This window comes from Armigeres subalbatus, chromosome 3 (genome assembly GCF_024139115.2).
Source record: "Armigeres subalbatus isolate Guangzhou_Male chromosome 3, GZ_Asu_2, whole genome shotgun sequence".
In the NCBI taxonomy this organism is placed as follows: Eukaryota; Metazoa; Arthropoda; class Insecta; order Diptera; family Culicidae; genus Armigeres; species Armigeres subalbatus.
Window position 1 is genome coordinate 425,913,940 of NC_085141.1, and position 18,524 is coordinate 425,932,463.

Below are 18,524 nucleotides of genomic sequence, written 5' to 3' on the forward strand. Positions count from 1 at the left end.
ATCTTCTACAATTAACATTTGACAACTGTACCCAGACAAAGAAACTATAGACCTAATTCTTCTTCTTCTTATTGGTATTACATACCCCATTGGGACATTGCCGCTTCGCAGCTTAGTGTTCGCTAAGCACTTCCATAGTTATTAACTGCGAAGTTTCTGAGCCCAGATACCATTTTTGCATTCCTAAATTATGAGGCTAACACGATGATGCTTTTACGCTCTGTGAAGTCGAAAAAAATCCAGCCCAAAAAATAGCTAGACCGGACCGGGAATCGAACCCAGTCACCTTCAGCATAGTCTTGCTACACGGCCAAGGAAGGCCCTGAAGCTATAGAACAACTGGGAGCGAATAGCTAGCTTGACTTTAAATTTGTTACTGACTTTGCAGAAACAATGGTTTTGGCCATCAGAGAAAGCCCAGGAATTGTTTAAGCTTATTATTGATGGATTATTTATTAAAATTTCAAATTGTAGAACATTTGTTTTTAAATTAAAAATAAAACTTCTAATATCCTATCAAATGTACCCCTTGTATTACAATGCATTCACTGTGCTACCAGATGTTCATCAAGCCTGGAAAGGAACCCAGGAACCGCTGTCGAGTTGCCCAGAACATTGGTAAGGAAAGGTTGGCGAGCCCTGTGCTGGTTTCCGACTGTCCGACGACGCCGTAAATTGTCGTCGCTTCACATATTCACACGAGTGAGTTGTACCCGCAGCTTAGGAGGTGAGAGCCTTGGGAGAACCGGTTGGTTCGTCCTCGCTCTCTAATGCACAATATCGAATATGGTACAACCCCGTACACGAGCACGTGAGACGCCTTCCTGCGGAATCCCTGAGTCAAACGACAAACCCCTGAAGAAAAAAGCCAAAGCCTGATTCAAAGTACAAGCCGTGGCCCTCCAGTTGCCAGCTCTGCTGTTCCAGCAAATGCCCAACAGAAGTAGCAGCATCGAAATGCACAGGGATAGCAGATTGGACGTCCTGTAGCCGTACTGTTACGTAAGCTACCTCATTCTCACTCTATTGCTACGAATGTACCATCTATGATCCCCAACGAACACCCCACCTGCTGTTCCTTTCTTTTCAAAGCTTGGTTGTGTAAGTTCAACTCTAGTAAGTAGACGCCGACCCTGAGATAGGTGTAGCCGTGGGGCAGACCGCTATTAAAAAATTTCATCAAAAAATTAAAAAAGAACTCTTGGGTATCGCCTTATTTTCTAGAATTAGGTGTTTTCTTCTCATAAACACTTTTATGAAAATACTTCTCTTGTAATTGATGTATGTTAATTTTAACAACATTTTAACACAATGTTTTCTTATCAATGTGAATCCTAATCCTTCTTCTCGTAACACCCGCAAAGATACAGACGATTCGTCGGTCTCTATAACAACAGATGTTACATTTACATTCCTTCCCAGATGACCGTAAGGACGTGGCCGGCGCCATTACTGATCCTGTAAAAGTTGAGCTTATGAGACATGTACATTGACGATGGCATGCTAATTACACGTCCCATCCGTTGGTTCACTGTGCAATTCCGCTAGTTAAGGTCAATCACGAAGTGGCAACTACAAATTGTGCAGTCATCTCATGCTCCTACTATTTCAAAATACATCTTCCATAAATAGGGCTTCGTCTTGTTTCATAAATGTAGGTACTTAATTTAAGAAACTGTTAAAAAAATCAATCTCAAATTTTCACCATGAGAGTTGCAGTGATTCGCGCACTGTAGTTTGGGAAACACATAACTTTGGTGTAGGTATGAGGGATCTCAAGCTAAAGCAATATTTCAATCATGCAAGAATATTGCAAGTACACTAGCGCCGCCTATTTGTAAATTTCCGAATTATTTATTCCGTCACATGACAGACCATTCCTACCAGACGAACTTTGTTAAAGACGTCATCTTTACAAATTTCAAATTTGTGCGATAAGAATATTTACAATGAGGAAAATTCCATATATCGGAATATCTTGAGTAGTCTAAAATAATGAATTCAAATATACCACCACCTAGCGGCCAAGCTCTAAACTAATCAATGCCTCATGTCAAAGCACACGCCTTCCTGCATAACCTTTTTGAAACGGTGCAGTTCAAAATGGGTAGGATTTTCAGATATAAGTAAAATAAGCATGAAAAATCACTGTTTTTGTAACCTTTTTCACAAAAACCCCTCCCCGTGATATACCCGCCCATCAATAATCAATCTTTGGTTACTACCTGAAAGATGATTAAATTATCTTTCGAAACAGCCCCAAAAATCCAAAATTGGCCGAACAATATAAAAGTTATAGCAATTTCAATTTGGGGTCAATTTGACCCCAGAGCACAGACAACGTATTTAAGTTTTTTTGAGCACAGACAGAAGGTTAAGCTTGATTGAAAAAGACATAATCGTTTCGTAGAAAGCATGACTTAGTCAAGCAATGATAATAATTGTCATTTCTCATGGTTAGCGTCTTGAAAAGTAATGATTATTATGTTTTCTTCTTCAAAAATAAGGCATCTATCGGGTCGGGATGCGTTTGCCGGGTTAAGGCAATGATGGATGAGATTCCTTCTTTAACGGTAGATGCTTGCTCTGATTAAGGCAATGGTGGAAGTTTTACCTTCTTTCAAAGTAGGCGTTTTTTTTCGGATTGAGGTAATTGTTGATGTGATCCCTTCATTAAAAGCAGTCCTTTACCCGGATTTAGGCAATGGTGGATGAGATCCTTTATTTCAAAGTAGGTACTTGTCTGAACTTAAGGCAATGGGGGATGTGCTCCCTTCTTAAAAAGTAGGCCTTTCCACAGATTCAGGTAATAGTGGATGCCTTCCCTTCTTTAAAAGTAAGCGCTTGTTCGGTGGCAATAATGGTGGATGTGATCCATTCTTTCAAAGTTGGTCAGATGTGGTCACTGCCTCTGCTTCAACGATAGCATCAGGAATGATTAAAAGCATTAAGATCTATTTCGCTTGCTTAATCAAAGTAGCTCTAGATGTCTTAAAATGGCCATATAGTCTGCGTCACTGGGCCAAAACCAACGAAGCTGTCATATGTCAGCTCCGGACAGATAGAAGAAAGAAGATGTCTTAAAGAAAATGTCAAAATCGTTTCTGTTCAATTTCTTTATGGCAGGATAATTCAAAAAAGCAAAAAAGATCGGCGTATTCTGATCGTCTCTCTTGGCTTCGTTCTTTTAGAGCATCGCATAAGATGGCGGCAATTTCTGTGGCTTGATTTGATAATTGTTTTTTGTTTTAATTTATAAAAAACATGTTGATTTTTTTTGTGTGAACGGCAGCATATTTTTTTTAACATTTGCATTTCCAACTTTGGAGCAAATCACCACACTAACCGCCGGAAAGTAGACAAAAAATAGGTTTTAATAGGGGAACTGTACCGGTTTTGGCCATTTTCCTAATTTGGCCAATTTTGCGAATAACACCAAAAAAAAGTAGTTCGCGAGAGTTTTATTAGTTCCAACAAGAGATATATCTCTCACGCTTCTACGCTGCTTTTAACTGATCAATTATGTTAGAAAAATATGTATTTTTCAGGGTTGGCCAAATTAGGCACTAAGGTGGCCAAAACCGGTGCACTTCCCCTAGGGGCCGTACACTTATTACGCAAGCAATTTTTCAACAGAGGGTTTTTCAAAGTCCCCCTCCCCCCCTTTTAGGATTTTTTCCATACAACAGATTTTTTATGTATATGGCGCGTAAGATATTGACCGACCCTCCCTCTCCCCATAAGTGCTTACGTAATATGTGTACGGCCCCCTACATGACACCAGATCGTTCCGAATCTTTCCCGAAAAAAGTTTAGTCAATTTTTTTTGCCATACTAATTTGTTCGGGAGATGCTTTACAGCATTAACTTCAACAAGCCACCAAACATTAAATTAACAAGCTACAATCATCAAATTTTGGAATCATTTCATTTAAGGCCACTCCTCACGGAATCCAAGGTTCAAAGTGCTCGCGTTTTCGGAGGCACACCACTCGATATGGAGACGGCGCACAATTGTCATTTTTGTTGATTTAGCTTTGCTGTGTCGCAGCATGCGTGAAATAATAAAAATGACAGCTGTGCGTTGCTTCCGTATCGTATCCTGGTATCGAGTGGTGTGCCCCCGAAAACGCGAGCACTTTGAAACTTGGGTTCCGTAAGGAGTGACCTTAATATATTTGTGAAACTAGCTTCGCCAACGAAATTTTTTTATGTTTTGTCCGGGTTTCCGCCATTGTGCATCGACTTAATATGGTCGGGGTTCAGCTAAACCGCACCAAGCGGCTTTTCGACTGACTTTTGATATTTTGTTCGTACAAGGACAAGGGAAATAGTTTCATGTGAATATAAGCGTACATTTGCAGTAGGATATCCTCAGTAATGGCTTTGAGGGATATCCGATATGATTTGCTATCAATTAATCGTGCTAAACGAAAGTTTGAGGAGAAAAATAAGTAATTTTTGGTTGGCGCTTGGTGCGATTTGGCTGAACCCCGACCATATAGAGTGTAGAACTCACGGCAGAGCAGTTCCCCAGCAGCTTTAACAGGTTCGAGGGCTTGAATTATTTCATCTACCGCCAAAAAATCATCATCATTGAAATTAAATTTGGATTGAAGCTTCAAATCGATCAAAGTGTTTTGAACGGGAACTTTCAACTCGTAAAACCGCTTGAGCATGGAAAATGTTATTCCAGCGTGGCTTGGTATCTGCCACCAATCTTCTTCTTCTTATTGGCATTACATCCCCACACTGGGGGACAGAGCCGCCTCGCAGCTTAGTGTTCATTAAGCACTTCCACAGTGAAGCGAGCCGAGTCCTCTCTGGAGTGGCCTCAGCCATCTCCAGCTCCTAGGGAATGTGATATGGTCGGTGGAGAGAAGAACAAGCTCTACCTTAACTCTAATTTATTAATTCTAATTACGTGCTATATATACATTGTCAGGTAACTATCGAGAGGTAAATATTCATAATTATTTACCCGTCGATGAGCTGCCTGTTTTTATCATCCTAAACTTCCTCGACGGGTAGTTGGTAAAGAACAATGTAGTGGTAGATCACCACATTACTCATCCCCTATGAGAAAATAAATGATTTACTATTTAAATCATTTATTTTTTCGGATTAGCTGCTTCTTCAGCTAGGAATTAATGACTAGGTGAATAATGGTAAAACAAATTTGCAGATTGGTTATTTTACAGATCCTGCACTACAAAGGCACCTCGATGAGCTGCCTGTTTTTATCATCCTAAACTACCTCGACGGGTAGTTGGTAAAGGACAATGTAGTGGTAGATCACCACAACAGTTATTACCTGCGAGGTTTCTAAGCCAAGTTACCATTTTTGCATTCGTATATCATGAGGCTAACACGATGATACTTTGATGCCCAGGGAAGTCGAGACAATTTCCTATCCGAAAATTGCCTAGACCGGCAACGGGAATCGAACCCAGCCACCCTCAGCATGGTCTTGCTTTGTAGCCGCGCGTCTTACCGCACGGCTAAGGAGTGCCACCAATACAAGTTCCGAATTCAGAACTGACCAGGATATGTCAGATATGATGGTTGTTGTTCTCGTTGATCCTTACTTAACCTCAATTTTTAAACAAAGTCTGCGGTATAGGAACACGACGCTTTAAATATTTAAACACAACATGTTGATGGAACGTTTTTCCAATTACAGGGATTTCCAGTATTGAGAAATGTCCGGCGCTGAGGGTCCACCGCCCACGGTGCACTTCATAGCGCGACATTGAATTTCAATTAGATGCACCGATTAATAAAACCTTCCTGCCCATTAATTGGAACCCTGTAGCCATTAAATGAACCTATTTATCATGTCCAACGTCTCGAAACGAAATTGACAACGTCCAATAAAACTGTCAAACCGAAAGTGACGCCGATGGCTAAGCAGAACTCCATCTTCGATCACATTACGCTACGAATTTCGATCCACCAGTCAGTCCCACAATCTGAGACGGTTGTTTATTATTGCTTCTGGTCGCTTGCATCCTCCTCGTGGGATAAAGATAGCATCGCCACAGCGCACGGTGTGGTGGCAGATGTCCGACCCGTAGAGCCAAATCTACGATGAATCGTCGCGGACGTGTGAAGTAAATCGAACTTTTTTTTTCGGTATTTTGGCAACAGCCGAATGTTTTTCGGGCCGAAAAACCGGGGTCGAAAGACGGGAAGTGCATTCTTGTTTGCTTTGCTATGTGCCCATCTTCCTTCCTATCGCACATTTGACGGTCAAGAGAATTCACTGCCCTTCCGCCTTTTCCGTATGAGTGCCCACCATTGATTGCCGCGTCGCTCGTAGGAGACGGTGGCGCGACATTCGACGGGGTCGGGAAACCGTTTCGGCAGATTTAATTTGTTTAATTAAAACGTCTCGTCCACTTGTTTTGGTTGGGTTTCAGGATTGGGTAGCGCGTATAGGTACCTATGTTGATTCGAGACAAGTGCGCGAAATTTTTCACGCCACCCGTTCGGGACCATTTATTATCTGACGAACATCGTCGTTGGCCTAATGTAACCCATGTGGCCGAATTGGTGGTCGAGGACACTAGTGTAGCTAGTTTGAACTAGTTGGAAAAAATCATGCATGGTATAGCGTACCCTGATTTGAAATATCCAATGAGGTATGAATCCATCTAGAGTACCCTAATTTCATTCGAATAAGTCAATCATATTTATAATTCGGAAAGATTTATTTTAAAGAAAAAGGGTTCTTATTATGCTTAGCGTAAACTTCCGTAAATTCTATTGTGCCGGTGAAAACTTGTTAGGCAGGTGAAAATGTGAGAAATTTAAAGAGATTTGCGAAATATACCATGAACATTCACAGCTGTCTTCGAAGTAGATTAATTTTTATTATTTCAGTCTAAAGCCAAAGTGGCCTGTTCAGTACATAACAGTCGTCTCCATTCAGATCGGTCCACCAGCCACACAGTAGGCGGAGAGTCATCAAATCGTCTTCCACCTGATCGATCATCTTGCGACCATCTTGCTTGCTGTGCCCCTCGCATTTTTGTGTCCGTCATATCGCTATCGAGAACTATTTTCATCGGGTCCGACATTCTGGTTACGTGCCCGGCCTACCGCAGTCTTTCGATTTTCACAAATTGAACGGACGGATAGAACGGTTCTCCCAACAGTTGTTGAAACATGTAATTCGTTCGCCTATTTCATGTATCGTCTTCCATCTGACCATCGTCTTGAGCGAAGCTTCCCAAGCTGGAACTCAGTACCTCAGTATCGAAGATGATACTGCCGCCAGAAGATGCCTACTGCTGCCAACGTTCGGCATGACTAATTTAGCCACCTTTTCGCAGTTTCGAATTAGTCGACATGTCTGTTAAAATTCAACCGGTCATTGATCATCACTCCTAGATGTCTCAAAGCCCGCACGGATGGTATGTCGTGCCTTCCTACGGTAATCTGCATCCGCTAGTTCATTTGGCAGTTGTTGATCAACTTTTTTTTTTCATTTTTGTGGTGAACAAGCTGCAGCTTGACTCCATTTATCCAGTTTCCAACTGCGTCGTCTCCGCCACCAGCATGTCTACGTCTTCCAGCGACTCTCCGGTTATCGTAAGAACGACAACATCCGTGAATCCGAAGATCTTCACGCCTTTGGGCAACTTCAGTTTTAGAACTCCGTTGGGCATAACGTACAATATTTAGGGACCCGCATACTGTGCAACGCTGCGAAGATGGCCTCCCAGCTGGCACTGTTAAAATCCTTTTTGACGTCAATTGTTATTACAGCTCAGAATCGATTACCGCTTTTTTTTCTTAGACGCTCTCTGCAACTTCAATGACCGCCCTGATTCCATCCACCATCGATCTGCCTTTTCGGAATCCCAACTGCTTTTCCGATAAGCTGCGTCAGCCGATTAAGGATATTCCTTTCCAGAAGTTTCCCTAGTGTAACCAGCCGGCATATGGGCCTATGCGATACTGGAGTCCCGGCGGTTTTCCTGGTTCCGGCAGCAGCACATTTTCAGACCTTTCGCCACTGTTGACAACTCATCATTGGAGACGTGCATACCTGCAACGGCTATTCCGTCTAATTGTTTATGGAAAATTTCTAATTTTTAATGGAAATTTTATTTTGCTGCCGATATACTCGCTGCTATCTCTTCGAAATCTACTAACGCTGCCTTCGTTGCACAGCCTGTCGTCCAGCTTTGCCAACGCCTTTAGCAAACTGTAACCTCGGGGGTTAATCAGTCTATTTCCCTATTCCACTGCCCAAGCGTTGATTGCCGGTTTTCGGCCGATCAGCTTCTTCGTGAGTGCGTCCAGCATCCGGTTGTACTGTTTCAAAGTACACCTTGGGGGTGCCTAGCAGCTACACACACAGATTCCGTTATTCTTGGCGATTACAAAACCTTCGTTACCTTCGATACCTCCGGAATTTCCTTCAGCAATTCTACCGGAAGTTCCTCCGGGCTTTTTTCCGGAAATTCCTTCAGGATTTTCTCCGGAAGTTCTTCCAGGAATTCCCCCGGAATTTTCTCCAGGAAGTCCTCCGGAAGTCCCTCCAGGAATTCCTGCGGAAGTTCCTCCATGATTTTTTTTCGGAAGTTCCTCCAGGAATTCCTCCGGAAGTTCCTTCAGAAATTTCTCCGGAAGTTCCTCTAGGAATTTCTTCGGAAATTCCTCGCGGAAGTTACTCCAGGAATTAGGTTTACAAAAAAAAGCGTGACAGATAGGGGGGGGGGGGAGAACTCTACTCGAAAATCGAAAACTTAAGAAGTACCTTCAGGATTTATTCTGCTGAAATTCTTCCAGGTAATTCCCAACAGTTTGTCAAGAAATCAACCAGAAAACTCCTTTGGTTTTTTTCCGCTTTTCCTTCTGGAATTTCCCCTGAATATCATAATGAATTTACTCTGGAAAGTCTCCCAATTTTTCTTTCACTAGGTCCTCCAGGAATTCTCCCAAAAAAATAATAATCCAGTAATATCAGCGACATTTACTTAGAAAATTCTTTCAAAAATGCCTCTATGAATTCTCCCAGAAGTTCCTTAAGAATATTCCATGAATGGTGCCGAATTGCTTTGACGAATTCACGAATAGTTCAGTAGAAAAATCCGAAGGAGGTCCTGAAAGAATTTATGAAATAATTCCGGATTTACTGAAGAAATTCTCCAAGAAATTTCTGGTTTCAATCTCTGGAGGATTATTTGGATAAACTCTTGATTGAATTTTCGTTCTAATGTGTGAATTTCCAAAAGGGGTTACAGGAAATATTCTCGTAAAGAAGCCTGAAAAATTTCCGGAGGTGTTCTTGAAATAATTTCTTAAATTCTTGAAGAAAAATTTCCACATTTTCTGAAACATTGAATGCCCCGTTGTATAGAAAGGGATCTAGTGGCCAAGTTGACCTTACAAAGACATTTACCCACAACGTTTTTCGCACTTATTTAGCTTGAAATCTGCTCTATGCTAGTTGCCATATCCAATGATTTCGACTTGAAGACTGAAATCGGAAATGAGAATAAATTCTGCATATATACTTGGAAGTTAGATCCCTCCTTAGCCGTGCGCTGAGGATGGCTGGTTTCGATTCCCGGTCCAGTTTAGGAAATTTTCTCGACTTCTCTGTGCATAAAAGTACTTAAAACAAACTAGATCAATGTCATACAAAGGTGGCTGGAAATATGTATTTCGGGCAAGAACTTGATAAAACTTCTGTAAAAATGTATGAAAACCCTACTGCCTCAATAGTCCTTTAATAATCATTGGCTTGGTAAAAAATTCCCGGGGGCGTGTAAATTTTCATACGGCGGCACGCCGATTCATTTACCACGGAAATTGAAAGTGGCGGCGGTCTAGTCAAAAAACAATAATTTATATAATGTAAAACAAAATTATTTTTAAACGCTTACGTATTTTTTAGGCACTTCACCTGAATCTTGCGTCGGGAAATAAATAAAATAAAAACTCCCTCTAAAATATTAGGAAATTGCCAATAAAGAAATCAGGGTATAAGCAATAAATAAATATAAAATTTCCATAAATAATGCAAAATTCCCACAAACAATTTAGAATTTTCCACAAAACAAAAATAAATTAGCAATTGCAATTATAAAAGAAGAATTTTCCATAGAGAAATCAAAATGTTCCACAGAAAAAAATCTAAATAAATATTAGCAATAACCAATTACAAAATTCTCCACAAAATATTTTTTTCCACAAGAAATTAAAACTTTCCTTTTTTTTGAAAAGTTCATCAAACTTTTGTTGAGTATCGTCGTCGGGGGTGACAATGGGTCAAATGGGGGTGAAAATGGGTCACTGTTTCAACTACTTAGAATGCTTGTAGAATGGATGTATCTGAGGACAAGAAGACAAAAATATAAGAGACCTTTTTGAACGATTTTGCTCTACGCCCTCGAAGCTCGCGGTGAGAGCGATGACCCATTCTCACCCCAGACCTATTGCCACCCCCGATGGCGGTATTGCTCATTCGTGATATAACAGAAATGTAATATAGTGATATTTTTGTTTGATTGAAAACGTGCCCATTCGCCCATTTGTACAACTCCCGAGGAGTCTTGATAGTATTTCCATAATCTTTGGCAAGAGTTGCTCGTTTTGCCATTCGTTTGAGAGTGCCACCAATAGCTTCGCAAGGGCCTTTTCCGTGCGATGTTGTAAAAAAGTGCCATTCTGCTTCTAAGCCATGTTTTGAATTTAAATTACACAGACTTGCAAAGTTCCTTTTATTTTTATAATGTGCTGCAGCTCACCCAGACATAAAAGTAATTTTTGTAAAATCGATCGACTGTTTCAAAAAGTCAATTAGTTTTGAAATGAATAAGTGAACAGCTTTTGTGTCATGGGTCATTACTTCTGATTGATAAAGCTAACGTTTTCTAATTTACCGTTTCTTTTAAAGTAAACTTCGAATGGATGAATTGTTGCCTGGGAATTATTCCAACCTTGAGCAGCATTTTGGATAATGAATGGATAATTTTCAGAAAAATCTAACAGTACAAGTGTATTGTTGTTTGCAAATAATGTCATAAGTTATAAGTTTATCAATTTTTTCAATAAAATACGATACAAAATCATCTACAGGCTTTATAACGGTTTCTTAATTACACCGTTCAGTGGTTAGCCTTTGCTGAAAAACAACATCTTCTTTTCTACTATCACAATTAAATATCACTTCAGTTTCGTTCCAGCTTTCGACATTGCCCGTTTGCAAAGTAATTATTTTTTTGTAATTGTTTTTAAGTTTCTTTCTATACAAAAAGTCAAATAAAACATAAACCCTTTTCAAATGTTGGTCCATAATTGTGTTAGATTATGCTAAATTGCTTCCCAAACAAATTTTTATACGTCCAAAATGTGTCGTTGGTGGATGATAGGCTGCTGAACCTATTATTGGCGCTGTAGGCATAAAACACGCTGAAAATTTTTCACTCAATATGGACGTGAAAAAAGTTTTTGTTAGAAAAACTTTTTTTCCTTAAATATGTCACAGGAACATTATTCCCAGAAAAGTTAGACAATTAAAATACCTATCTGCAGAAAAAACTTCATCGATTTCTGAGATGAGGTTTTTTTGTAATATCGATTTTAATTTTTAAAACTATTTTTTTTCAGTGTAGAAATCGGTATTTTTTTTTTGGATATTTTTCCAAAAAACTTCTGGGAATTTCACGACAGTCCGCCATACAACACTTTTTTGTAGGTCTTGTCATTGTCAGAGTTACATCGATTTATAAAAAATCCATGAAAAAAAATTAGGCCCTCATTAAATGTTACTGTTGACGCCGAAATGGTGTGGTCGTACTCATGGCCAGGAATAAGCACAATTTAAGGAAGCAGTTCTTGAATTCTATTTACACATTTACAATTTATTTACACATCTAACGATATTTATAAATGTACACAATTCTGCACATTTACCCATGCCGATCCATGGGTTAAAGGTACTAGGGACGAGCGAGCGCGCGCGGCGCGAGGTTGCCTATGCGAATGGACCGTACTGGCCGGCGGTCAACTATAGTACTGCTGTTGTTTCTACTGCTACTAGGACTGTTGCTTGCGAGGAAAGGTTGGTGGGGAAAGGGGCACAATGTCTCTGCAGACGATCGGCCAGAAGTAGGTATCTAACTATTCTGCCTCATATATCCATATATGATTGGTGTGAATAATGAATACAGTGGAAAAGTAATAAACGCACAAAACTATTGTCTCGTTGTGGCCGGTGTCCTATAGATTCGATGCCTCATCCTGAGAGGTAATAATGATGGATTACACATTGCACTATGGGCTATGTCGGGATTCCAGTGTGATCAAAAAATGGTTTACGTTTGGCGTGAACAGTTACTCTTGACAATTTTTGAAAAACTAAGTATGCAGAGTGGCTTAGAAATACCATATCTTTATGCCCACCAAGTTTCATTTGATTCTGAGATGGTGCTGCCAGCCCCATAGAAGGGTTGGCGCGAAATTCGTCTATTAATTTAGTAAGAGAGGGATAGAAGCCAACGTACTCGTGGTGACTCGAGGTTAGATTAACATTTTTTCTTTGTATGGATGGGGGATTAGGGAATTATAGCAGCTCATCCGGGCATTTGGCGTCAGGGACGGTGTGGTGTGTCGTCCTGCTCGAGGTGTGGTTCGACTGGGAGCATCTTCCGGTAACGGAACAGAACTTTGAAGAAGATAAATTTTGTTATTGTAATAATAATACAATTTTTACAATAATTAACACAATTTTTCAAAACGTATGGTCAAAATGCTAATTTCAACACCTGTACAGCAAAAAACCCCAAGGCGAGGCACTTATGCTCAACCGATTTGCTTGAATAAGTTGCGTTCGGCAGGAAATTTTACAATGAGTATAAATAAATGTGAAAAATGAGACATATCCACATATAAGTGCTATTTCAGACTTTTCTTATATGCTTCTCAACTTGTTTGAACGAACGATAAAGGCATCATCGCCACTAGGTGGATTAATTAGGATCGATGGCAGGAAGTTTTCGACTGTATTGGGAGGCTCTGAGTCTTCCAAGATGCTTGGTGCAGTAAGTCTCGTGGGTTGTGAGATGAAATAGTGGGCGGGATATCGCCACACATCACTGGAGGAAATGTCTACAGAGCTTGTAGAGCTCCCACAATTTACACTTGACTCAAACACAGAACCAGGATGACTATTGAACAGAGGCAGGAAGTTCTCGATGTGTTTAGGGGCTTTGGGGCCTCCAATGTGCTGGATTCAGTGCGCTCTGAGTAATGAGTTGGAGTTTGGCATATCGAGTTGAAGACATCAATTCTGCTGTTGGAAGAAATGTATGCAAAGCGGACAATGTTCAACCATGGAGAGTACATACCTGCCTGATGGCACAGGGAAGCACAGAAGAAACAGCCGTGTTGATCGCTGGAAGGTTGGTCTCGACTGTGCCCCCGGGCTCCGAAGTTTCCAAAATACTAGATGCGTTATGGGTGATGAGGAAAAGTGTTTTGTAACGAATTTTGGATTTCGATCCTGCTGTTCAGTTAATCGAAAAACATTGGCATAACTAGCCCCGATGACTAGGGCGGGCTATAGCCCCTTTATCTGTTTTCTCTATTTTGAGCTTCCTTTGAAAAATTCTCGAACATTTTACCTACCTGTGATGAATACGGTCCAACCACCGAAGGCAATTGCGGATCAATCACACTCATCCATATTCTCTTTTCTCAAGCACGTGCTTTCTGTTGTAGCTATTGCGTCTAAGTGTAGTAGCGCTCGGCTTCGTCAACGCACACTGAAAGGACGGATCGCTGTTATGTTCCCACCGGTGGGCAGTGGAAATTTTTGCATATTTGATAAATATTTTATCTATCTCTATTGAAAAAAAAAAATAATGCAACATTCTTCCAGGGATTCCGACGAGAATCCTTTAAGGATTTCGATGAGAATCCTCTAGTGATTCCGGCGGGAATCTCCAGAGATTCAACGGGAATCCTCCACGCATACCGAAGGTTACCGAAGGATTCCGACAGGAATGTTCCAGGTAGCCCGAAAGGAATGTTCCAGGGATTCCAGTGAGAATCTTTTAGAAATCCTCCATCCTCCAGAAATTCCGACGGGAATATTCCAGGAATTTTAAAGGGAATGTTCCAGGAATTCCGACGGAAATGTTCCAGGAGTTCCAACGAAAATATTACAGAGTTTTCTTCGGAAATCTTCCAGGAATTCCAACGTTAATGTTCAGGGATTTCGTAGGCAATGTTCCAGGGATGTAGAAGACAATCCTCCAGGGATGTTAAAGCAAATCGTTGAGGAATTCCGAAGCAAATTAACTAGAGATCCTGAAGCAAATCCATCATGGATTATGAAGGGTATCCCCCACAGATTCCGTATCGATACCAAGAGGAATCCAGTGTGAATTCTTCTGCATTCCTGTTGGAATACTTCGATGATTCTGAAAGGAATGCTTTAGAGATTCCAATGAGAATTCTTCTCGGATTCTGATGGAAATTCCTCTCATATTCTGATGAGAATCCTTCTCGAATGCTGATAGGAATTGTGGAGATTATCATGCTGATAGGCAAGTTAAAGTCTGCTGGAAAACTGTCACTCCAGTCAGTGATGGTTGACCACATGTCTCTGACTGCTGGCAAAGTACCAGGATTGCTTTGATTGATATTTTGGTGGCCTTCGTTGTTGTTCATATCAAGCTTACTTTGATGCTTTCAAACCAATTAGATACTGCCTTTTCATAATTAAAACCAAGTGCAATTTCACCGCCACATAAGAATCTTTCGCAGAAATGAGAAACAAGCTCATTTGTCTTCCACTCATTTCATTATAATAGGGTGGATATGGGAGATAACTCTTTTGTCTTCAAACTTTTTCAGTAATTCATTATGCTGTATGTTGAAAATTGATATCACATCTAACTAAATTTTTAAATCCTAGGGGGGCTAACTTTTTCTAGGGAAGGCTGAGCCCACCCCCTAGTTACGCCAATGTCGAAAAACATACTGCAGAGCCTGTCACAGAGCCATTTTTCTGGTTCGATTCAAATGCTCTGTAGTTCTGTAATCAACTGTAATTCCGCTGGCCAGTACCTTTTACTTTGTGTGGAGTAGTTCTTGCGAATAGTTATTTTGAACGACACAAACGAAAGATTAGTTAGGTTTTTACAAGGTACCAATTTTGTGACTTTTATCTATAACGGAAGAGCATTCGAAATGTCCGAGACATACGATTTAACTTAATTTTTACTTTGCTCCAATTTTCAGCTTTTTATCTATCAACAGTATCGTGATTATTAATTGAAGGAATTTCATGCCTTTCATTGGTTATGCAAAAATGATGTAGTGTAAAAGCTCAATTATGCATAATCAAGTAAGGAAGTCAATAATGATTCTGGTTTCCAATGTGTGATATACTTAAAGGACAAACTGCAAGTTTGCCAAGCGAATAGACAGCATGAAATAAGGACAATCATTCAATCAAATGCCAAACGAAAATATATATGTTGCAAAGAACTATTGGCAGTGGCTTGTTTTCTACCCATCGCTGGCAGCGTCCAGGCGCTATCGTATATGCGCCAATAGCCAGCCTGAGTTAACCTCCAAAAATTTGTATGGCGAAAGACATCTAATGCTGGTTTTCTCAAAATTAGGAACTTTTCATGAGAAACTATTTGGTACCGGTTATGTAGGAAAGTGTCCGCTACTACACCTACCAGACATTTTTTCGATGAAGGTGCTTAATTTTGAGAAATCGAACCTTAGATGTCTTTCGCCATACTGATTTCAGAAAGTTAACTCCTAGTGTGCCGCTGTAAGCACGCTCAAAGTAGGCGATTCATTCCTGATCATAACATCTAATTTACAGCTCGTCTTTGAGTGATAAAACGAGCTGCTTTTCCATACCAACAAAATGGGTACTTTAGTGAACATTATGCAACTCGAATGGGTTGCATAATATTCATTTTAACACTCATATGGGTGCTATAATGAAAAACCAACCTCAGAACATTAGTTACATGACTACATTTTACTAAATTAGCTTGCTTTGAGCGTGCTAGCGAACACCTTCCTATGTACATAACCGGTACTAAATAGTTTCTCATGAAAAGTTCCTAATTTTGAGAAAACCCGCATTAGATGTTTTTCGCCATACAAATTTCTGGCGGTAAACTCATGCTGGCTATTTGCGCATATACGATAGCGCCTGGATGTGACAGCGGCGGATAGAAAATCACCCACATAATTCATTGAAATAGTTTGATGGACATGACATCAAAATTTTCCAAAGGCAAGTACATCTCTATCGCTTTACGACTTATCAAACTATGCAATGTAGAATAGTAACATGGAATCTGATTGTTCTCTGCGGCAACATAATTTATTGACAAGAATGATCGTGTTGACTAGATTTGGACTAGGATTTATCATATTAAAATCCATTTTTCGTCATTGCAAACTTGTTGCACAAACTACTATTTAATAGTAAATGCTGAAAAGTTGAACCAGATCACAAAATTAGCAATAATGTTATTCAGATTTTTTTTATGTTATGATCGATGATACCGGAAACGAATTTCATTACAAATATTTTTTAACCATCTGGTCATTTGTTGCAAATAAAGAAAATACACGTTAACTCAATTTAACTTTTATCTCAATTTAATTCTTTATCCATATTAACTAACGTCTTCTTTATCCATTCCACAGATGTACCACTGTCATTCCCTTATCGTGAAGTACAAATTGAGCGTGGAGTTGATGCGAAACAGTTGTACGAGCTGAGCACCGAAATCGGAAGGTAAGCATTGTGTCACGTGGCTATTGAAAAACGCGTAATGGCCCGTAAGGAACAATGTGTCCTTCTGTATTATGCCGTCCGAGGTTGCAGTACGACACAATTCGCGATATGAATTTCCTCAAGGAAAAGAAAAGATTTTGAATCACGTGTTTGCTACCGATGCGACGTCCATCCAAAGGAGGACAGAAAAATGCGTTGTCGTTGCCGCCGTGCATCTGGCTGAGAAAGACCGTTTTTAGCACATTGGTTTATTACCTTGCTGGTACCGCAACAGCTGTAGATGCTAGATTAGCACTTTTCTTTAGTCTGTCTAATAATAATATGAACACTTTTTCAATATTTGAACATTTTTGAATAAGTTACTTATTAAACATGCATTGGATCAAGAAAAACGATGATAATTCACGGCTAGCAATTTACTTCCATGTTTTTTTTGTGAATTTTCTCTTCTGTGTAATAAAATTTCTTACAGGCTTTCTTAGTATCGTATGAATAAGAAAAATAGTCACACCCTTTTATATCTTCCATAGAGGTAAGTTCGGAGTCGTACATGTTTGCAAAGAAAAATCCACCGGAACCCGGTTGGCCGCCAAATTCATTCAGATCGTCAAAAAAGGTGACAGGCGGAACATTGAGCGCGAAGTTCACATGATGAATGTTCTACGTCATCCCAAAATTGCTCAGCTGTACGGTGCGTACGAATTTGATCGCACTTTCTGCATGGTCATGGAGCTGTAAGTTGTCTTTTTTGATTGATTTATTCTGATCAGCCAAGCTAAATGTAATCTATGTCCGCAGGGTTGAAGGAGGGGAGTTGTTTGATCGCGTGCTGGACGAGAAGTTCATCCTGACGGAGAAGGCTTGTTCCATTTTCATGCGACAGATTTGCGACGCGATCGGCTATATCCACAGCAACAACATCGTACATCTGGATCTGAAACCGGAAAACATTCTGTGCCTCACCGAGAGCGGGAACCGGATAAAGATCATCGATTTCGGACTGGCTCGTGAGTATGATCCAGACAATAAGCTGCAAGTGCTGTTCGGAACGCCAGAATTCGTGGCACCGGAAGTGGTTAATTTTGAGGCGATCTCCTTCGCAACCGACATGTGGAGTGTGGGTGTCATCGCATATGTGCTGTGAGTTTAAATTCTATTAAAATCGATTACTGTTGCAAATATATTTCAATCTTCGCACCACACAGTGTGTCCGGACTATCTCCCTTCGCTGGCGAAGATGATATTCAGACCATGGCAAACATCACGATAGGCCGATATGACTTCCTGGATGAAGCATTTGACACCGTATCTGAAGAAGCGATAGATTTCATCAACCGGTGTTTGGTCAAAGAGCAGAAGTAGGTGTCAATGTTTGTTCTTAATCAGTTTTTTTCTTTATATTTTTTACCAACCTTAAAGCTTTTTGTATTCGATCCTATTCGATTAGCAACTTGACGGTACTCTTTTTAATAAAGCTTCTAATGTGTATATTTGGTTTTCTAAAATTTGATGAACCAATATACAGCGATCAAATATATTTAACACCTTATGTTTTTAGGGAACGAATCAACGCAGAAGAAGCGCTGAAGCACAAATGGATCAAACGAAAGCCGCAATACTATCCGACCAATCGACGACCCTCAATCACACCCTTCAAACCAGTGCTATTGGAAACTAACAACAAGGTACGCATTATGAGCGACATGGAGATGCATGGTGCTTC

General features: G+C 40.2%; 1 protein-coding gene across 7 annotated transcripts in view; it reads left to right on the forward strand.

Moving 5' to 3' along the window:
• Positions 1–18,524, forward strand: part of LOC134227418 (calcium/calmodulin-dependent protein kinase type 1G) — a 65,725-nt gene that overhangs the window by 31,465 nt on the left and 15,736 nt on the right. For all 7 annotated transcript variants that reach the window (XM_062708903.1, XM_062708902.1, XM_062708904.1 and 4 more), the window contains exons 3-7: positions 16,711–16,801; positions 17,332–17,535; positions 17,600–17,941; positions 18,007–18,159; positions 18,360–18,486. In XM_062708903.1, the coding sequence (XP_062564887.1) occupies positions 16,711–16,801; positions 17,332–17,535; positions 17,600–17,941; positions 18,007–18,159; positions 18,360–18,486 (917 nt within the window). The remainder of the gene's footprint in view (positions 1–16,710; positions 16,802–17,331; positions 17,536–17,599; positions 17,942–18,006; positions 18,160–18,359; positions 18,487–18,524) is intronic.